Here is a 19,745-nt window from a genome sequence, read left to right as displayed (position 1 = left end):
TTTAACAGCAATCAAGGCAAGGTATGATTGAAAAAAGTTAGTTTTGCCTTCGTAATGGCTGCCTTACAAGCTTCAGCTGCGCAGTGATAAACATCCCAACGTTCATCACGGTCGGAATGCTTTCCAGAACGAAAAGGACGTTTCTTCCTGTTAGACAACCGTATAAGTGTGACATTATACCAGGGGGGCGTAGGGTTGGAGGTAATGGTTCTAACTGGAATGAAAAGTGCAATGAGTGAATTATCTTTGTTTTTGAACATGTTTGAATTCTCATCAACTGAGCGCTGATCAAAGTTGTCTAAAAACATATCGAAGTATTCAACTGATTTGTTGTTGATTAAGTCAAAATTAGCCTTGATGTAATCGTAATAATGTCTGACAGTTTTAGGAGAATCACGCATTGTGCGTAAGTTGAAATGCTGTGTTGAGCGATCACTAATGCCTGGTGAGTAAGTAACAGGAGAGATAAGATCAGGAGCAGTAGTAAGAATGAGATCTAATATACTAGCAGTTTAATTAGTAATACGGGTGGGCTCTAGCACAGCCTGAGGCAAGCTAAAATCATGGCAAAGGTTAAGGAACTCTAAATTCTGCGAAGAACAGCTAACAGCAGAAGGAAACTCGCCAGAGCAATCAATGTCCGGAAGGTTAAAATCGCCTAGTAAAAAGAGTGGTGTCACAGGAAATCTAGTGCAAATAGCACTCAGAACATCATATAAATAAAAAAAAAGAAACCTGTTTTGGCATTAGGCGGTCGACAGCAGGCGCACGAAAGAACGCCCTTTTAAGTGCACTATAATCGTACTCAAAGAAATTCGAGTGCGGTAGCAGTTCACTCACTGCTATTAAAACCCCGCCTTCCTTCCTGGACGTTCTGTCGCAACGATAAAAATTGAAACGCTTATCACTCTTCAAAACTTTACTGTCACGGACTGTATCTCGATAACCAAGTTTCAGTCAGCGCTACAATATCACTTGATGATGAATCGATAAGAAAGGCGAGATCGTCGCGGTTTCGAATGACACTTCTTATATTAGTAAACAATAATGGAATTCCATCAGAAAAACGAGACGGGTTACTACGTGTAGTTTTTTTTTTTTTTTTTTTTGTATTCTTCACGATCCTGAGTCAGCGGGAATACTATAGGGGCAGCAGCGTTATCTACATCATCAGTCGCAACACGCTGCGTGTAACTGGGCCGTGTTTCACAGACGTTATTGCTGTTTGGGCAGTAGATGTAGCGTTTATTGTTAATATGTAGTTTATTATACCGCAGTTTAAACGGCACGTTGATCTCCTTTGGAAATTCAATGAGTTTCCTCCTAGCATTGCGTGTTTCAACGGAGAAGTCCTCCGCTATGGAAATGTTAGTACCGCGAAGTTGGGGTTTAGAAATGAGAACTTTTTCTTTGGACAACGACTGGACGGCACGTGCTGGCGTTAAAAACACGACCCAGTCTGTGCGCGCGAACGATACAATCAGAGGTGATGTCTACCTGAAGTTTGTCTTTAATTATTTCACATACTTTACTTTCCGACAGTGACCACGTTTCCGAATGGCAATCGGGGAGTCCATAAAATATTAAGCTATCTCTGCGAGATTGGTCTCGCAACTCTGATAAACGTGCGCGTAGACTGGCGTTTTCTTCGGCAAGAGAGTCAACTGCTTCCCTCACGGCTTTTAGTTCATGTTGAACGCCTTTAATTCCGGAAGTCGCTTGCTCGACTGCGGACAGTCTGTTGTGGATATCTGTTACTTTATTTTCAATGGAACGTTGATTTGTCTTAATAGCGGGGATCGCCCCTCCTCAAGTCTGACTGAACGGGCGTTAAAGGGATACTTCAACGAAATTTGAAATATTCCCGTCGTGTTTAAAAATAGGTTGAATATGATCCACAATATCCGTAAATGACAATCTCATGTTTGTATTTCGAGCCTGGTGGCTGTATTTTTCGTTATAAACGGCCCACTATGGCAAACGGTCGGAGAAGGTCCAGCGGAGACCACGTGACATCGAACGCAATCGTGACGTAGGTCGTCTCAGGCTGACGTCGAGAGGATGGCCTAGTCGTTCCAGCCACCGAAGCGGCTGCTTTTGTACGAATTGTGAGTGACTGATTAATCTTCTGTAATCTTGTAGGGGGACAATAGCGACTTCTGCGACACACAAAAGGCATTCTCGGGAAGAGGGGAGTTCCTCCTGCCCCTCTTCTTTCGTCGCGGCCGGAGGCGAGACAACCTCCGTCACTAGCTGTCAAGGTTACTCGACGGGCATTACAAGCGAGGCGTTAGCGACATCCACCAGGTGCTCTTTGCTAATCGTTTAATCCGTTTTAAAATTCCTTTTCGTGACTTTTTTAACAAGATATCCGTATGTTCATTGTGATGCTGCTCCTTTGAACACATATAGACCAAAAAATGAGCGCCGAAATTTCGTTGTAGTATCCCTTTAAGGTCCTGAAGTAGTGAAAACATGTTTTTCCTTAGCGTCACCCTTCGGGGGATCAGGATTCATCTCAATGTCACCGGACAGAAGCAATTGAAGAAGAAATACACAATCGTCATGAGAAGACGCCAAAAGCACTTGTCGGCACACCGTGCTTGTGGGCAAGGAAGTACCAAAAGACAGGTTGTTTGCCTTTTTACAGTACAATGATGGAAATGCACCAACCTGCATGAAAACGCGAAATGAGTCATCCGTCTGCGTAGCTGGTACATTCCTAAAGGCCCGTTCACACTCTTGCGACCGAGTAAGATCGAGAGAGACCAGACCGGTTTTGAAGCCTCTTGCGACGTCTTAGGACCGGATGCGCTGCAGCGGAGCTGGTCCTAAGGAGTCGCAAGAGGCTTAAAAACCGGTCTGGTCTCTCTCGGCCTTACTCGGTCGCAAGAGTGTGAACGGGCCTTTAGCCCACTGAAGGATGAAGGGGGTCGCCAGCTGCTTTTATCTTGAGGTAGAGATGATGCAGATATATTCGAATTTGTTTTCGCTTGATAACTCCTTCTAGGTTTCAAAAAAAAAATAGAAGCTGTGTGTACTCTTTCTCCGAAGTCTAAGTCCCTTTGCAATCGGCGAATCAGGCAGCACTCTTGGGTCGCGAGCGCATATGCCACGCGCGGAGAATCGCGAACTGATTCGCCACCAACCATAAAGGCTCGTTCACACAGACCCGGTTTCTTACGTTACGTTACAAAAAGTCACCGGGAAATCTGTGCTTCGTATTATGCGTGGCTACCAATTTAAGGAGATAACCTGGCACGCGACATTCGAGACACGAATGTTTCGGTGACGACGAGCTAGGACGGTGAGTCACCGTGGCAACCAAGGACACAAGGCTCGTCGTAACGTAACGTAAGGAGTTGAGCTCGGTTCAACTTTTCACACAGCACCGTTTTCTCACATTGCGTTAAGTCACCGAAACATTCGTGTCGTCGCGTGCCAGGCTATCTCCTTGAATTGGTAGCCACTCTTAATACGAAGCACAGATTTCCCGGTGACTTTTCGTAACGTAACGTAAGAAAACGGGTCTGTGTGAACGAACCTTTGAGGTGCAACCCCACCGTGCATGACGTTTTGGTGCTTTTCCGACGGCTTATAACGTTCTTTCTGTGTATCTTACAATTACAAAGTTAGTGTCAAATTAAAGAGCAGTTTTTCAACAATGCTTTAATGTCTTGATATTACGATTATTTTTAGTTGTTAGTTAATTATTTGGCTTTTAATAAACCACAGTCTCTAATATTAAAAAAAATATTTCTCGAGTTATAACGTTCCATCGTCCACGATATTTTACGTGAGCGTTCGGTTAGATGTAATAAAATAAAAAAGTAAGCAACAAATTGTACAGATAATGTATATTTTAAAATAAAAAAATAAAGTTTAAAATTGTAATAATTTAGGGCGCTATAAAAACGGAATCACGTCAGCTAATCAAAATAACGAGACATTAAATTATGAGGTATCCTTCGATATTACATTTTCCAGAACTTCCATATCGATATATTACACGTTAAGAATGTTATAAGACCTCAAACTTTTCCCATTCAGTTACAGCGAATTGTAGTTTCTTAATATATAGTACAGATGGCGACACGTGTTCAAGAACAGCTTGATGTGTATTTTCCGTCGTGTGCCGCTTGGAACGCCACGTGAAAGACAGAAAAAGCGCCAGATGTCAGGGTGTCAGATGCCTGGATGCCGGCAGTGAGCGAGCCAGAAATGTGAGAACAACAAGCGCGAGGCTGCGGGTGCACCACAGCTACTTTTGCGTGCGTTCTACTGTGCGTCGGTACACATGCCCGACGCGATTCAAATGAAATGGGCGCCATGAAATGCATTCTGCCATTTCAGATTCCGCCACGTATGCGAATACATTTTAATGTTTTTATAACTTGCATAAATCATTTACGATATCAAACTATGCTTGTCGGAATGGTTCGGCTATATTTTGTTTCAAAAACCACCTCGGTGGCTCTTAAGTAGCAATGACATTAAAACGTCTCAGTTCCTCTCACCCAACGCTCTGGCCCATGAATCTATATTTGTTCAGTTTAAATATCGGCCCAGGTGCCCGCAATCCGGCGGAGGCCAATCTGAGATTTCGGTTGCACGTCAAAAGTTCTACGGTTAGCCAAAATAAACCCGCAATAATTTTTTTTTTTTTTTTAATTTGGGCGTGTTAAGTGTTTTTGTTGGTTTAGCTTGTGAAACCCTAAGATCTGAATATTTGCTTTGCTTTACCTTAGTTCGGAGCGCAACCAACGCTACAGGCTGATGAAGCCACTGAAGCAGTGTCAAGAGCGCGAAGTTAAGCTGTTCGTTCTCTTTCTGTGCGTATGCGGTCGGGCTAAACTAGACCCACTAAATAAGCTACGCTTCATACAGATATGGATGCTTAAACTGATGGTTGTCAGTTATCTGAAGCTTTTTCTGAGATCACAGGAAACGCTTTTCCGTCCTCCACAAATGTTTAAACAGTTGGCGATAACGCAAAGCAATATTATACGTCAGCTTCCTGACACCGAAACTATTTCTGAGGAAGTCGAACTTTTGAATCATGACGACCGGCAGTTGCATTTGATTTGTTACTAACCACCAACATGGCGGCGCCCAAAACAATATCGGGGGAAAAACTGCCGATACTCTAATAGCGAGTTCGTTTCACGGCACTCGTGCCCACGCGTGCCCACTCGCAGCGTGGAACGGGTTCGTTTCGGCCGGCACTCCACGAGTGGTTGCACTCTCCGAGTTCGTTTCAGCGCTGACACCCCACGCGTGCATGCACTCACTGCACCGAGAAAATCGGGAGTGCGCCAAAATGCAATCCCATCATGCCTCGCTCCGGTGGGGCCGGCGAGGAGCGGGAGCAGACGACGAGGGTTCGACTGCTACGATGTGTCGCGGAACCGAACGGGAAAAAAAGTAGATTTTCTCATAGATATCGCGTCCCGCGGGCCATGAAATCAAACGCGAGCTTGAATTGTGAGCGTCTGCTATTTCCCGAAGGAAGCAATTGACAACCCGTGATTTATTTGCAGGTTTTAAATCGCTATGTTGCCGCACAAACGCTGAAATATACCAGTGTGTAAAGAAATGCTCAGAACAAACGCAACAGCGGCCCCCGAGATGTCTATCACCATCCGTGTGCGGGTGAAAAATTTAACAATTTTCGACAAAACTCCCCCAGCAGAAACCTCTGACTGCCCAATGAGCATCAGAGAAAGCTAAAGATGGAGACTTTATCCGAGGATTGGGCAACATCATCATGTTTAACATTTACCTACGTCAGCTAACGTACCCCGTCGTATTTTGTTCGAGAAAGCTCTCATTCTCGACGCCCTCGCCAAGGCTAATATCTAATCCTGACGATCCAAATCGAAAGTCTTAGTTTTGCTGGATATTCCAACAGAATGGTTTTAAGCCGTACCCTTTCAGTGGTTCACGAATAATACCATGCTCAAACGGATCAAGCTTCTGCTCGGACAGCATCATCAGTTTTCTTCAGTGTAAACGGTTATAAGAATTGAAAGATGGCAACCAGCTGCTTTGTAGACAGCTGGTTGCGGAAATTTACGCCGTCTGTAATTATCTCTACGGCAGCCTAGCTGCTTGAAGTCATCGCAACGATAAACTACAGTTTGCAGCGACCAACGTTTGTAGATAAACGTTGGTAGCGACTGCATTCTCGCATTCCCACGCATCACTCCGAACAGAAAGGCGCTAGTTTCGGTTTGAAGTCGGTACCTTTTCCACAACATAGATGGCGGCAGCGTCAGTCTTGTGCACTCGGTGCATTTGGCGAGTTCGTTTGAGTCCAGTTTTCCGTGCAACACTCTGTGAGTGCGATGCATTCTGGGAGAGAACTCGAACGGTGCCAGTGCGTGTGAAACGAACTCGCTATAAGTGTAGCTCATTTGGTCTAGCTCACAGGATAAATCAAGTGCGGTGAAGGATCGTTGGCCGAGTGTGTTGTGGCACCGCAGATCAGGGCACGTGGAGAAATGCTTGAGTGCGAGCTCCGTTCAAAGCACGGAGCTCCCGCTGCAGAGCGTGTAGGGACTAAATCCCCTCGATGTATTTGCGTTGGCATTTCAAATAACCTCAAAGGTGCCAGTGCACGAGGCCCGTGTCTCGACCGGCCCTTGGACACAAATGGCGACGCAGCACTAATACATTCGAGTTGCCCATGTGGCACGCGTGCCACACGGGCAACTCGAATGCCATTTACAACGAATGCCATTCACGTGATCAACGAATCGGCTCGCGATCTGTCGCGCGTGGAACGCCCCACGCTCGGAGTGTCGCGCGCTGATTGTCCGATCCTTCAAATGTCATTCGTTGTAAATGGAGTTCGAGTTGCCCGTATGGCACGGGTATATAATGACTGGTCCTTGAAAGCGAATGGCGGCGGAGCGCGCGCTCGTGGCACGTGTCTTGCGCGTTTTCACAATAATGGTTGGCGGTACTTGTAAAGAACGCCTTTATCAAGGGGTTTTAGCAGGGACCCTGGGTTCAGTTGCCCATATGCATCCTACCGTCGTGCGATCGTGTACCACATATACTGCGTAATGCACTTTAAAGACCCCGAGCTAACAGTTGTACTGCACTTTTTATAACCTTCAACGGGTAACAATGTCGCCCTACGAAACTGCTGCTCTCTAAAAGAACTAACGACTAATTTTGAATGCGGAGTTACATCGCATTTTTATTGTGTGTTCGCGTTCTTTTTTTTTTTTTTTTTTTTTTGTCTACATCTTTGATTATGTGGCTCTTACTTATAATGAAACAGACTATAGTTGTCCGACTTCTGGAAAAATATTATATAACTAAGAAAATGGCACGTGAACGTAAAAGTAAAACAAAAAACAAAAGAAATACGCATAGGCCCACTTAATAAAAATAATTCAAATAATAGAGGTGATTATAATTGTGCTTTCAAAGGTTTGAGCGCCCCAAACGCTATGAAAGCGAGCTTAGTGCTTTGGATGGTTCGCTTGTTCACTGGAAGTTTAGTTCAGGATAGTATGCTCGCACTTGTATGTTCCGCTTCGCTCGCAGGATAAAACCAAATACTTTATTGGAAATGTATTTAGTGAAACAAAGCTTACCTTTTGTGTATGTGCAATGCCCTCAGTTTTCGCGTGATTACAGCCTTGTTTATTATTACTGTTTTCGTTTCCCACAGCGATTCAGTTCGTGCTCTTCTGTGTGCTACATGAATTATTAGAGACATAGGTAACCCAAGAACATTCTTTTTCGCGGATTCTAAAAAAACACAAAAAAAACTATGCATCTTGCCACGTGTGCCACAACCAATAGAAAACATTCTAAGCTTTACATATGACCGCTTGCCTGACTAAACATTGTTGTTTGTCAAGAACAATTGCGATCGTATGAAATCACATGGGAAAAACTCGTTCTGAGCACGCGACCGTTGGCATGCAGTGAGTACTCATAATCGGCGCCGAGATGATTGGTGGCCGTCATCAGGTGGAGTTTTTCTACCAATCCAGAGTTAGAATGTTTCCTTCTTTCTGTTGTAAGCAATCAGAGACAACTTACAGCAAATCTGAGGGTAATAAATTACTATGAGCATTCAAACACAACGGCCTCAGCAGTATATGTGAACTAGCTTTTGATGCACCCTTAACTTTCGACACGCTCAACGCTAGTGTAAAACGTAGGGCTGTTACATTCTTAATCAGCGTACCATGTGCGTGATTACACTATATTTTATACAACGTCAAAGCCTACCCGTTTGCATCGTTTTCATTTTTGCACACCACTACTTGCGCGCATGAATCACCAAATTAAGACTGGCACAGGATGTCACGAAAACAATTTACAGAGTTTTTTTTTTTTTTTTTTTTATCGCAAAAATAAATTACGCATTGCCTAACGCTCATTCTCTGCCCAAAAGTAGCGCTAGGTCACAACAAGGTGCCAAAGTTTCATCCCGAACGGACACCTTATTCAAAAGTTATAAGTGATTTTCTGAAAATTCCAATGGGAAAAATGGAGCCCATTTTTGGCCTGTTTTTCGTTTCTGGTGCCCATAGAGCCCCATGTATACGAAAACTCCGTCGGCCGCTATTTTCCCATTGAACTTTTCAGAAAATCACTTATACTTTTTGAAGAAGGTATCGTATTGGGCTGAAACTTTGACATCTGGTTGTACCTCTAGCGCTACCTATGGGCGGAGAATAAGCGTTCGGCGACGCCTAGTTTATTCTTGCGGTAAAAAGAAACCCTGTATTTTTTTTTTCTTTTGTGACACCCTGCAAGTTGCTTAAACTATGTGCAAAAGCTATCAAAAGACCCAGAATCTTTGCCTGGTCAGTCATTCCATTTATCACCGAATTCGTATTAAAATTAATAATTATTTTTTATTGCTGTGAGTTTATTTTTAACCTCGGCATTTTTTTTATTATGACCCCCGCACCAGTCCTACTTTGGGTTTACAAAACTCAACATCTAAACCTGGGTGTTATTTTTTGTGTTTTCCAGTCTCGTGGTTTGGGTCAAAATAAACACCCAGCTACCTAAATGAGACACCTGACCGCCCAAAAGATAGTCTTTTCTTTTAGGTAGTTAATTCCTCAAGCTAGAATTTTGGAAACCAGACTATGACGCCATCACGTTTTGCTGGAAATTCACAAAGATCCAAACACATGCACGATAAAAGGGCCGGCCCGTCATATTGCCGCCCGCAGAGCCGAGAGAGCAACGGTCGGTCAAGGACTTCTGGAAGATTCGCGTTCATTCTTGCACCAGACGGAACTTTCGCCCTGTTTTCTTGTCCTCGAAAGTGCCAGTTCATCCTCGCCCCAAACGCGCGACGCTCGAACCTTCTTTGCCGAACTTTTGAAATGGTGACGTGACGCACTCTAGATAAGCAGCTGCCAGCCACTTTGTCCAGTCAGTCTCGCTCTCGCTCTTTGTTACGCTGCCGAATCGCCGCCTGCTTTTCTGCTGCCTCGACGCTCTTTGTTTACGTTTTTTTTTTTTGTTTGGAACATGTTCGCCGATTAAACCTTTATTTTTCAGTTCACTGTTCGTCCTCTCGTCACCTTCATTCGTATCAGTATAAATCTGAGCACATTGTAAAATGTGTCATTGGCCTCTGAAATCTCCGATAACGGCGCCACAGGCAATTTTATATTTTTCAACGCGTCGGTAGTTTTGTTGTGCATGTGTCTCGCCATTTGGCTCAGGACGATTTTCGCGTTTTGTTCTGCCTACATTTGTTGGAGACGTGAGCTCGGAGCGTGGCAACTGGCCCCCTTGCACGAGAACTGGCGAAGCCGCGCGCGTTCCAAAGAAAGCTCGTGCAGAGAAAACCAAGCAAGGGACCAGGGATGTCAAACTCTGGATATAGAAGAATATCCAACTGTATCGAAGCGCCGCCACACAGGATTTCTCGCATTGATGCACAGGCCTGGAAGGCGATCCCACCGCCATCTATCGGTTCAGAATCACACTAACCAGGGGTGGGGTTGCATTTTAAGGTCCCTTAGGTAAAGGAACCTTTATGATCAAGATCATCTGGTGGGCTAGTTGGTAGAATATACTATGAATTAGATATTATAATATAATGTAATGGATAAAGATCCCTTACCTAAAGTAACCTCTATGATCGTTTAAAGGGAGAACAAGGCGCTGTCAATTTTCTAGGAAGCCTGTCTTTTCTTTCCTAATACTAGGCCATCGAATTATTTTGTTACTTTTCTTTCCTATATTCCGATAGTTGGGATTCTGGATGTTTCCCCATAAAGACCGGTCCTGGACGGTCTGAGTCAGGAGCTCCTCGAGGTCTTACTTCAAGATACCAAAAAGAGACTCAAATGATAAGTAAGAAAATTTCGTTGATACGTTCCCCCGGCTGTTGCGTTCATGAAAGCCGGCCCCTTCGAACTTCCATAGGAATGTATGTGTATTAATTCTCAGCACGTTGTGTTTGCGTTCGTGGCTGTTGCGTCTGAAAATTATATACCACCAGACGCGAGACCGCCTTGAACCGCCCGGCTGCGGCAGTCCTCTTTATTTTGAATCACTCGCCTTTTTTTTTTTCTACTCTTAGCGCCTGTAAACCGCGCTTCTAGTTGTTCTTTTCCGGAAAGACATGATTTTGAACTAGGCGTGAAAAGTATTCAGACTTTCCCGATAGCTCGCTTATCTTCCGAGCTCTTTTTCCGGAGCACACGCGCACTTCTGTTATACTCGGTTTCCCTACAGGGTTTTTTCCACGTCATATCGTGCTATGATAGTTCGGGTCATATATTTTTTATGTAAAAAAATGTATGCTAAAGTCATGTTCTTGGAAGAAGTGTTCAGCTATATGCGAACGACGTAACTAATTTTCTTCCGGAGAAAGAAAATTTCAAAGACTGAGGACTGGATATTGCCAAGGGTTTGCTATAATACCTTCCACAGTCGTCAACTTCACACAGAAGCATTCACGTAGCAATAATTTGTATACTTATTTTAGGAAAGATTTACGGACATGCACACGTAATATTAAAAACTACAATAAAAGAGTTTTATGCTAAAACATTTACGAAACACGTCATATTAACACGTTTTAGGGACACATTCGCACATTGTTTACCAAAGAACTACTTCATATAAAATTGGGAAAAACAAATCAAAATTATCATCTTTAAATGGACTCTACGAATATATTAGATAAATGATTAGTCAATATTGTGGTTATGCTATCAATGCAGAAACGCAGCTCCTTTCTCTAAATATGACAAAATGGCACATGAATATATCAAAAAAGAAAAACTCCACTTTTTTCTTTAAAGCTCTCCTTAACCGCTTACAGCGACTTGAACTAACTTGTGAGGACAAAACACTGAGCAACATATGGCCTCCATGAGAGAAAAAAGACAACAAACCTCCATTTAAATTATCTTTGTCTTCGTTATAGGGGCTTTGCCGCACGACGCCGGCCCTAAAAAGACATTTACAGACAAAGACTGTACAGTGGTAGGCTCCGCACGCCCTACATATCTATAATGTGAGTGTGTTTAATATTTTCAATTATACCCACCATGTTTTTAATTGAAATGGAACCTATAAATGTATTAATTATAAAGCTAATTACTAAAAGTAACTATTAACCTAATTATATTGAACACATCTTTTTTCCTAAATTTGCCCTCAAGCAGGAACCAATATTACATCAACCCCTTTTCTGTGCGATTCATACTTTTCGCAGGAACGATTTGGCACGCGTTTCGTAAAACACCCTGTATGTATCGCTGAGTGCTTCTTTCAAGAACATGACCTTGCATATAGTTTATATTTTACAGAAATATACAAAATATGACCCGAGCCATCACTGTATGACCTGACAAGGAAACATCCAAAAACAAAACCCTCGTGGTTATCAAGTTCTATCTGTATTCCATTGGGTGCGCATGGTTACTTAGACAGGGTAAGCGGTTTGTTTGCCGTCGCACAATGTTGAACACCAAGATACCGACTCTCCAGATACTACATCCCTCGCCTTGTTTTCGCGGTGATAGACCTTCCTCGTCTGAGGGCTTTGGTGCTGTGCAGAGTCACAGTTCTCAACTGCCGGCAGCAGTGGCGTCCACCGACAGTCCCTTTTGAGCTAATGGCCCGGGGGTCTAAGGAGGCAGCGCAAGAAAACACAAATATAAAACTAACTAAGCTGAGGTTAAGCGTGACTTTCTGTGTAGAAAATGTCTCCTTGGAGCAGACGTCGTGCGGCAAAGCCCCCATAACGAAGACAAGCTAACTCAATTTGAATGAAGGTTTGCTCTCATTTTTCCTTAAAGGAGGTCATATGTTACTCAATGTTCTGCCATGACAGGTTACTTCAAGTCTCTGTAAACAATTAAGGAGAGTCTAAAGAAAATAAAAAAGTTGAGCTTTTTAAACATCGACGTGCAATTTTGCAACATTTAAAGAAACGTGCCGCGTTTCTGCAGTGATAACATAACTGCAATAAAAGCTAAGGATATTCTTCTTATATATTCGTAAAATGTATTTAAAGATCATCGTTTTTATACACTTTGGGTCATTTTATATGAAGCGGTTCGTTGGTAAACAATTTGTGGATGTGTTTCTAAAACGTGTTAATATGACGTTCCGTAAATGCTTTTGCATAAAATTCCTTTAACGTAATTTTTAATAATATGTGCACATGTCGTAAATATTCGCTAAAATAAGTATAACAAATTATTAATGAAGCAATGGTGAGGGTGCAGGCTAGCTGGTGTAAATTGAGCATAGTTGTAAACCCGAGACTGGGGATACGTGTCGTTCTGTGTTTGTCCCTTGTCCGTATCCCCACTCTCGGGTTTACAATTTGTGGGTCGCCTATCAATATATCGCCCGATCAGGCCGAGTTCTACTCGCTCCGAGGAAGTCACACAAGGAGTGCTATCATAGAGAAACACTTTATGAATACGCAAGTTGTGCGTGCGATGCCGTGGAAGGCCAAGGCTGCCCTGTGATTCAGGTCTCCTGTTGAGATGGCTGTCCCGGTACCGGCTCTTCCGTTCGTCAACCGCCCTTGGAACTGTCCGTCCACGCGCACCCACCACGAGCCTCGCCCCTTCGTTTTCTTCTCTCCCGGCCCCGTCTTCTACATACAGTGCTGCTCACTGTCCCCCACAAACTATGCTCAACAAATTACTACTTTGACGGCTGTGGAACGTACCACAGCGAAACCTTGGCAATCTCCACGCCTCCAGCTTCGAAATTTTTGTATATCCGGAAGAAAAGTAGCTACAACGTTCGCATATAGCTGAATACTCCTGCCAAGAACATAACTTTAATATATATATATATTGTTGGGGTGATGCTGTCGGCAGCAGAAAGGACGGGACAGTACACGATGATAGAACACACAAAGGATTTATGGAGGCCGAGCCGGCCCGTGGGGCCTGGCGCGAGATGCTCGTGCGCGCCACTGCCCCGTCGTCGTTTTCACCTTCTTGACAATATATATATATATATATATATTTTTTTTTTTTTTGCATTAATATAAGACAAAATATGACTCAGACCATCATTGCACGATCTGACGTGAAAACACCATACAGCGCGTGCGTCTTACTCGGGCAACGCATTGGGATTTCCTCGTGGTGTAAAAAGCATAGGGCTGGCCTAGAGCCACTCGATATGGCAGCGTCTATACTCTGTTTCATACTTAGCGTGCAACGCTGTCAAAGCTACTGGCGCGGGGCGGCGGAGAAAAGCTCACCGGAGAAAAGCTCACCGGGGATAAGCTCACCGGAGAAAAGCTCACCGCAAAACCGGCAGATGCAGAGAAAAGCTCACCGATATTTTTTTAGCTTAGTTTGATTCTGCGTAAAACGTGGCAATTTAACACAATTCGCATTCGTCACTTCATTAAAAATATGTCCTCATTTTTGTAATATTCTTGAGGTTCATTGGGCATCTTTACTAATTCCTCAGAAATTAGTAATCACGCATTCTGTAAATTAATGAAGCCGCAAGTATAAAATCAGAACATCGTACACCGGTAAAAAAGGCATCAATTTATTGACAGCTGAGGGTGCGCCGTCGGTAGCTCTGTCGGATAAAGAGGTTCATTTTTTGCTAGCTATAATATGAATAGCGGTGTGGTGAATCGCTTGAGGTCCAAATATTGTGTAGTACCTAATAGACAAGTAGATGTTTGTTAATGCAATCAGTGTAGGCTACGCTGTTTTTCTTCTGTTAATTTTACTAACAAAACTTTAGTTGCGAGAACAGCTTCGTCGTGTCGTGTTTGTTGTATTCACTCCGTCGTCGTCGTTTGAGCGGTTTTCATCATGTATAACGTTTACCAGCTCGCCCAATTCGCTACCTACCTCACAAATGACTAGTTGTTATATAGCTCACGAATAACAACGGAGAGAGTGTGCACCTCTGAAGGTGATGGCTGGCGCACCGTAGGACACTATCACACAAAGGGAACGTGTGGAAACACTAGCACGAACGGTTAGAACGCGTGCATGTCCGTGGAAGAAAGAAGCCTCAATATTCTATCGACTGTTTTATCCTGTTTTAGAATGTTAACAAAAGCTTCAAAGAGAATTTCGGGCACCGCGGTGTTGCGCGTGCACTTTTGAATTTTCGGCATTTACACGTTTGATTTTTAGGTTTTAAGCAGTCATCATTACGTTTTTTTTTTTTTTTTTTTTTACTTTTTCCTGTTCTTCAAGTTCATAAAGATTTTAGTTAGGCTTTCGTTGCCTAGAGAGTAAGCCACAAAAAACACTGGCCCGCAATTATTAATTTGGGAGCAATATACCCATTAAGCTTAACAAATATTACAAAAGAGGACATTTTTTTTTACAAAGCTGACGAATTTTGATGATAATAAATTGATATGTGTTACGGACGATCCAACAGCCTCTATATAATAAGAAGAAAAAATATCGGTGAGCTTTTCTGCGCACACGCTCAATGGCCGGTGAGCTTTTCTCCGCATCCGCCGGTTTTGCGGTGAGCTTATCTCCGGTGAGCTTATCTCCGGTGAGCTTTTCTCCGGTGAGCTTTTCTCCGGTGAGCTTTTCTCCGGAGAAAAGCTCACCGGAGAAAAGCTCACCGGTGATCATTTGCACGCGTTCTCGCTCAAACAAAACCATAGATGAAGCCACGCGCTCGCTCCAGTAGCTTTGACAGCGTTGCACGCTAAGTATGAAACAGAGTATAGGCTGGCCCATTTGAACGTCCCGCTCTTTCGGGAAGCAGACGACCGTGACATTTCGCGCTCATTGTTCCAGACAAAACGGCCCGTGAAAGCCGAGCAGAAAACTGCATCACGAGGAGTGCACTGAAATGCGCGAATGTGGCAGCGTGACGTGCAATGGCGACCACCAGGACGGCGATATTGGCGGCAAACAAGTTTTGGCCGCAAAAACAACGCCGCGTACGCGCGTTAAAAGCGTCGGGCCCGCGACATTAATCGCACATAAAACCGGTGCGAAGATGACCGGTTCCGATAGGGCCGTAAGCAAACCTCCGAGGTAGCATCCGTTTACGCGAGAACCATTGGCGGCTGTTTATTTAAGCCTCCCTCAAACCTGGGGAGTGTGTGGAGTCAGAAAAGAAGCCGCCCTCGCCACGTGTGTCTAGCTGTGTTGTTTAAAGAAGGCAAATCAGGGGCCCTAGATTAGTCCCATGGATTTACTCCGTGAGGGAATCACAATACGCGCCCCGCGCGCGACAAGCTTCACCGCATTGCACGGCCGCGCGCATGCAGCTTCACCGCTTTGCAGCGCGACAAGCTTCACCGCTTTGCACGGCCGCGCGCATGTAGCTTCACCGCTTTGCACCCGCGCGCGCGACAAGCTTCACCGCTTTGCCTCAGCACGCGCGCCAAGCTTCCACTTTGTGTCGGCGCGCGCGTTAAGCTTCCCCGCTTCGCTCCGGCGTGCTAGGAGCAGCAGCAGACACAAGGAAGCCCTGGGTGATCACAATGGCCTGGCAAGAAATTTTGCCTTCTAAAGGCTAGAAGACCTCACGGAGCGAATAAGCTGTGCGAAAGCGGCGAATTTTGCCGGGCGGTGTTCGCTCCGGGCGTGGCATCAAAACAGTGGCTGTCGTGCCAAATGCAAAGCAAACTTACCACCGAACCAATATTGCCAGTTCTTCGTCACCCATTTGTGTTATGGAGTCCAGCCTTCGAATGCTGAATTCCATGGAGAGAATTTTGGTGATTTTAGCATAATTGATGGCACCTGCAGCTAGATTAGAAAGCTGTCACTGCAGATTCGCTCGCCAGCTTTCTCGAAAGGACTAGACTTTCACAGCGTCTAGCGGTCTAAAGAAGTCGTGAAAGCACGTCCAAAACACACAAAAATCGCCAATGGGCGACACGTTCCCTTCGTGCGTGGTGCAACAACAGCCAGTTCTGACGCCACATGAAGAGAAAAGTCCACTGGGCAAAGTTCGATGCCTCTTCGCAGCATATCTGCTACATAGGATATCTTTAGTCACAATTATAAACGCATTGCAGCAGCTGTGCATGGGCGCCTTCATAATTGACCTTTAGTTTTCGTTCCCTCTTATTCCGTTCGCTCCACTTCATCATTACCACAGCAGGACAGGTTATTGACATTTTAAGTGTTACTGTGTCCTTGTGCCCAGCATAGGCCTTTGTGGAGACTCGTCAACGCCCGCCTCAGTGGCTCGGCATCTCGGTAAAACAAGAGGTCAGCAACGGCGGCTGTAATCTGGCGCATGTGGAAGGCGTCTATAGATCAGCGGCTAATTAAAAAAATGCAATGCCGCAAGAAAAAGGCAGTGCTTTTTTTGAATATTGATCCCCATAGGCCGTGATAGTTCACATGAAATAGATTACTGTGCAAGAGCTTCTTCCTGTCTGACCTATAGTCTATAGATCAGCAAGTTATCAGTTGGTACATTTCATAAGACTAAAGGCTTTTAAGGCAGTCCCCTGAAAAACCTATCAATAGGGTGCAAATACTTTAATATCAAGTCAAGCAAGTGATAACCACCGTCTAAGTGATAACAATAATCATGGAAACAAAAACATTAGCTAATAGCATCAATTATGTAAGCAGCTCATTAAAATACTTTTGCTGCTAGTTTCAGTGTCATCCAATGCCACTGTTGCTACGTTTTCTGTGTACTATTTGCTTGATGACACCAGTGCCACTATAAAACCAGTATCCTAGTTTGTCTGTATCATGCCCACCAGATCATAAGGCCAACTTTGACAAATGAGTTTTCTTTAACATTTGGTGCTAATCAGGCATGGTTCGTGTCGGTTGTTGCTCAAGTGCAAGAGAATGCAATAAAGCCTACTAATTTTGTACTCTTCTGTAACGAACATATACTTACCTAAAAGTATATTCTTAGTACAAATTAATATTCTTTCAATATCGATTTATATTTTTAATACAGATTTAGTGTTCCAACATTTCAGCAATGCATTCTGTACACAGAAAGTATATTCCACATATATTACATGTAAACTGCAATTATGCTTCAGCATACTTTTCGTTGTTATCTGCAGAAGTACAAAATAAATATATTTTTATCAGTAGCGTTCACACTTCTCACTATAGTGAAGGGAGGCAGACTGCACTCAAGATCGAACCAGGAATACAATAAGGGGAGAAACTAGAAGCCTGCTGGAGGAACTTATGATAAAACGGAGAGGAGCAATCTTTACTCGAGCAAGTGCCACTGCTCAGGAAGGGCATAAGGATGTCAGGCTGGGGCTAATAAACTTTCTGAACAAAAACCTAGTGGAGTGTACTTTGTGGGGGGTGGTACTCAGTTGGTCGAACAAAGTTTTAGCGAATGAAGTCCCGCCTGACTTTTTTCATTAAGATACTTTAGCGAATGGTCGGCCGCCGCAATGCGGCGTGTACGAGTGGGCCAGGTATGTAGAACGAGACAAAAAAAATAAAATGAGCCGTCTAAAACTGTGTAGCTGTGTTTGAGACGTGTTTTGTCCTTTTTACCTCAGTCTCGGGTTTCAGTATGTTGATTAGGAGGCCTCACGACAGTCGTTGGGAGAGAGAGAACGATACCCATACAGCCATGTCATGTACGTTTCAGAAATAGCAATTTATTAACATGAAAATGAAATGGCAAGACATGGTAATGTGGGTGCCTGGATGACCTGGTGATGTCACATCTCCCCACACTGAGAAATGATGACAGGAATCTTCGGCTTGTTGTTGGGGCCGATGGGAACATTCTCAATTTTCCGCATCACCAAAAGGCCGTCCAGAATTCGTCCTGCAACAAAAGATCATTTTAAAACAAAACGAGTTTCATCTACGAATTATGATCAATTCCAAAATCATTCCGAAAGACAATGTGCTAATAGCAGAATTTGAACAAGTCGTTTACCGAAAACTACATGCTTTCCGTCAAGGAAATCACATCTGGCACACGTGATGAAGAACTGACAGCCATTTGTGTCCTTTCCACTGTTAGCCTGCGACCAAAAACAAAGAAGCTTTACCACTGCAAAGTTTAATTCAAAATATCTCGGCATTTCTTTTTGAGTTCGCTTAATCGACAAAAGGGCAAATATATTATCGATTTACCATGGACAAAAGACCTGGGGCATCATGCCTCATTTTGAAGTTTTCGTCACTGAAGGAACCTCCGTAGATGCTCATAAGTCCCATGCCGTCCCCCTGAAATGCGAGACGTGTTAAATATTTCTTGCCAAACTGATTCCGTCGGGCAACTCACATTAACGAAGTCCCCTCCTTGAATCATGAAGTCCTTAATGACCCTACAGGTGCAAACATCCACGTGAGCTCATTGCACAGTGCTAGGTAACATCAATAAAATTTCGAGGGAAAGGTTGATTCGCGCTAAGTTAGGACAACTTGATGCGAGACAAGACGACATTTTTTGGTGCTCAAAGTTGGTCTCACGTAAATTTTGTGGTTGTATTTTGAAAAATAAAATCCATGAACAGCTGTTTACGACTTCTAAAGGTACAAGATGTTATCACGTTGCTTACCGATGAAATGTGGAGCCTTTGTAGCCTATCGGAACACCATCTTTCTTGTATTCACCGGTGCAAAATTGCCTGCAGAAAAGAAACGCGCAACAGACGTCGCTTGCATTTTATGCGGCTCACACAACGGACAACAGTTACGGCGCAATGAATTGATCGTCAAAATAACACTATTCATGACGACCTACCTGAAATTCTCAGTTGTCCGGGGGACGACATCCGAGAAAAGTTCCATTTTCATCCGTCCCACCTCCTGTAAAACGGGAAAAAAAAAAAAAAAAAAAAAAAAAAAAAAAAAAGATAGCCATAGTTTTTACAAGAAATGTTTAACAAAGGTTTCAAAATTCAGCCAACAAGTTGTCACTGGTAGCTTTTCGGTGGTCTGTATCCTAAATAAACAACTTGAAGCAAAAACATGGGCATAAATCATGCCGCTGCAGCGCAGTGGACATGTGGACGCAGTGCGTCCAAGTTCAATACACTGCGTTATAGGTTAAAAAAACGCCAAAAAAACGAGGCAGCATCGATCGCTTTCGCTTGGAACAAATACTGACCGTGGAACCAATGGTAATATCAAAGAACACCACAGGATTATTCGGGTGCCGAAGCTGCTGTTGAAGTTGGTTCCAGTTCGCCATTTTGAAATTTTGATGTTGGCGATCGCAGCAGCCTCATGCGTTGGTCTTCCGCAAAGATAAATGCACTCTTCACCAACGCACCAACAAAAGCAAACTAAAAA

General features: G+C 43.8%; 1 protein-coding gene across 1 annotated transcript; it reads right to left on the bottom strand.

Moving 5' to 3' along the window:
- Positions 1–18,074: 18,074 nt before the first annotated feature.
- Positions 18,075–19,740, bottom strand: LOC8052219 (peptidyl-prolyl cis-trans isomerase H). Its single transcript, XM_002435997.3, has 7 exons — positions 19,561–19,740; positions 19,195–19,259; positions 19,010–19,078; positions 18,733–18,775; positions 18,582–18,674; positions 18,382–18,469; positions 18,075–18,267 (listed from the first exon to the last, which is right to left on the bottom strand). Exons 1-7 carry the CDS (start codon positions 19,642–19,644, stop codon positions 18,158–18,160), a joined length of 552 nt encoding a protein of 183 aa, XP_002436042.1. The 5' UTR covers positions 19,645–19,740; the 3' UTR covers positions 18,075–18,157.
- Positions 19,741–19,745: the final 5 nt, after the last annotated feature.

Source organism: Ixodes scapularis, unplaced genomic scaffold, assembly GCF_016920785.2.
Source record: "Ixodes scapularis isolate PalLabHiFi unplaced genomic scaffold, ASM1692078v2 PGA_scaffold1__304_contigs__length_218370807, whole genome shotgun sequence".
Classification (NCBI taxonomy): domain Eukaryota; kingdom Metazoa; phylum Arthropoda; class Arachnida; order Ixodida; family Ixodidae; genus Ixodes; species Ixodes scapularis.
The sequence above is the reverse complement of the archived record's forward strand: the minus strand, read 5'-3'. Positions and strand labels throughout refer to the sequence as shown.

Bases quoted from the DNA above. Each gene is read 5' to 3' on its own strand.
- LOC8052219 (XM_002435997.3), bottom strand. From the start codon at position 19,644: ATGGCGAACTGGAACCAACTTCAACAGCAGCTTCGGCACCCGAATAAT. The intron at 19,260-19,560 runs GTCAGTATTTGT...CCCGTTTTACAG, and splicing joins ATATTACCATTGGTTCCACG to GAGGTGGGACGGATGAAAAT. The intron at 18,268-18,381 runs GTAAACGACTTG...CTTTTGTTGCAG, and splicing joins CGGAAAGCATGTAGTTTTCG to GACGAATTCTGGACGGCCTT.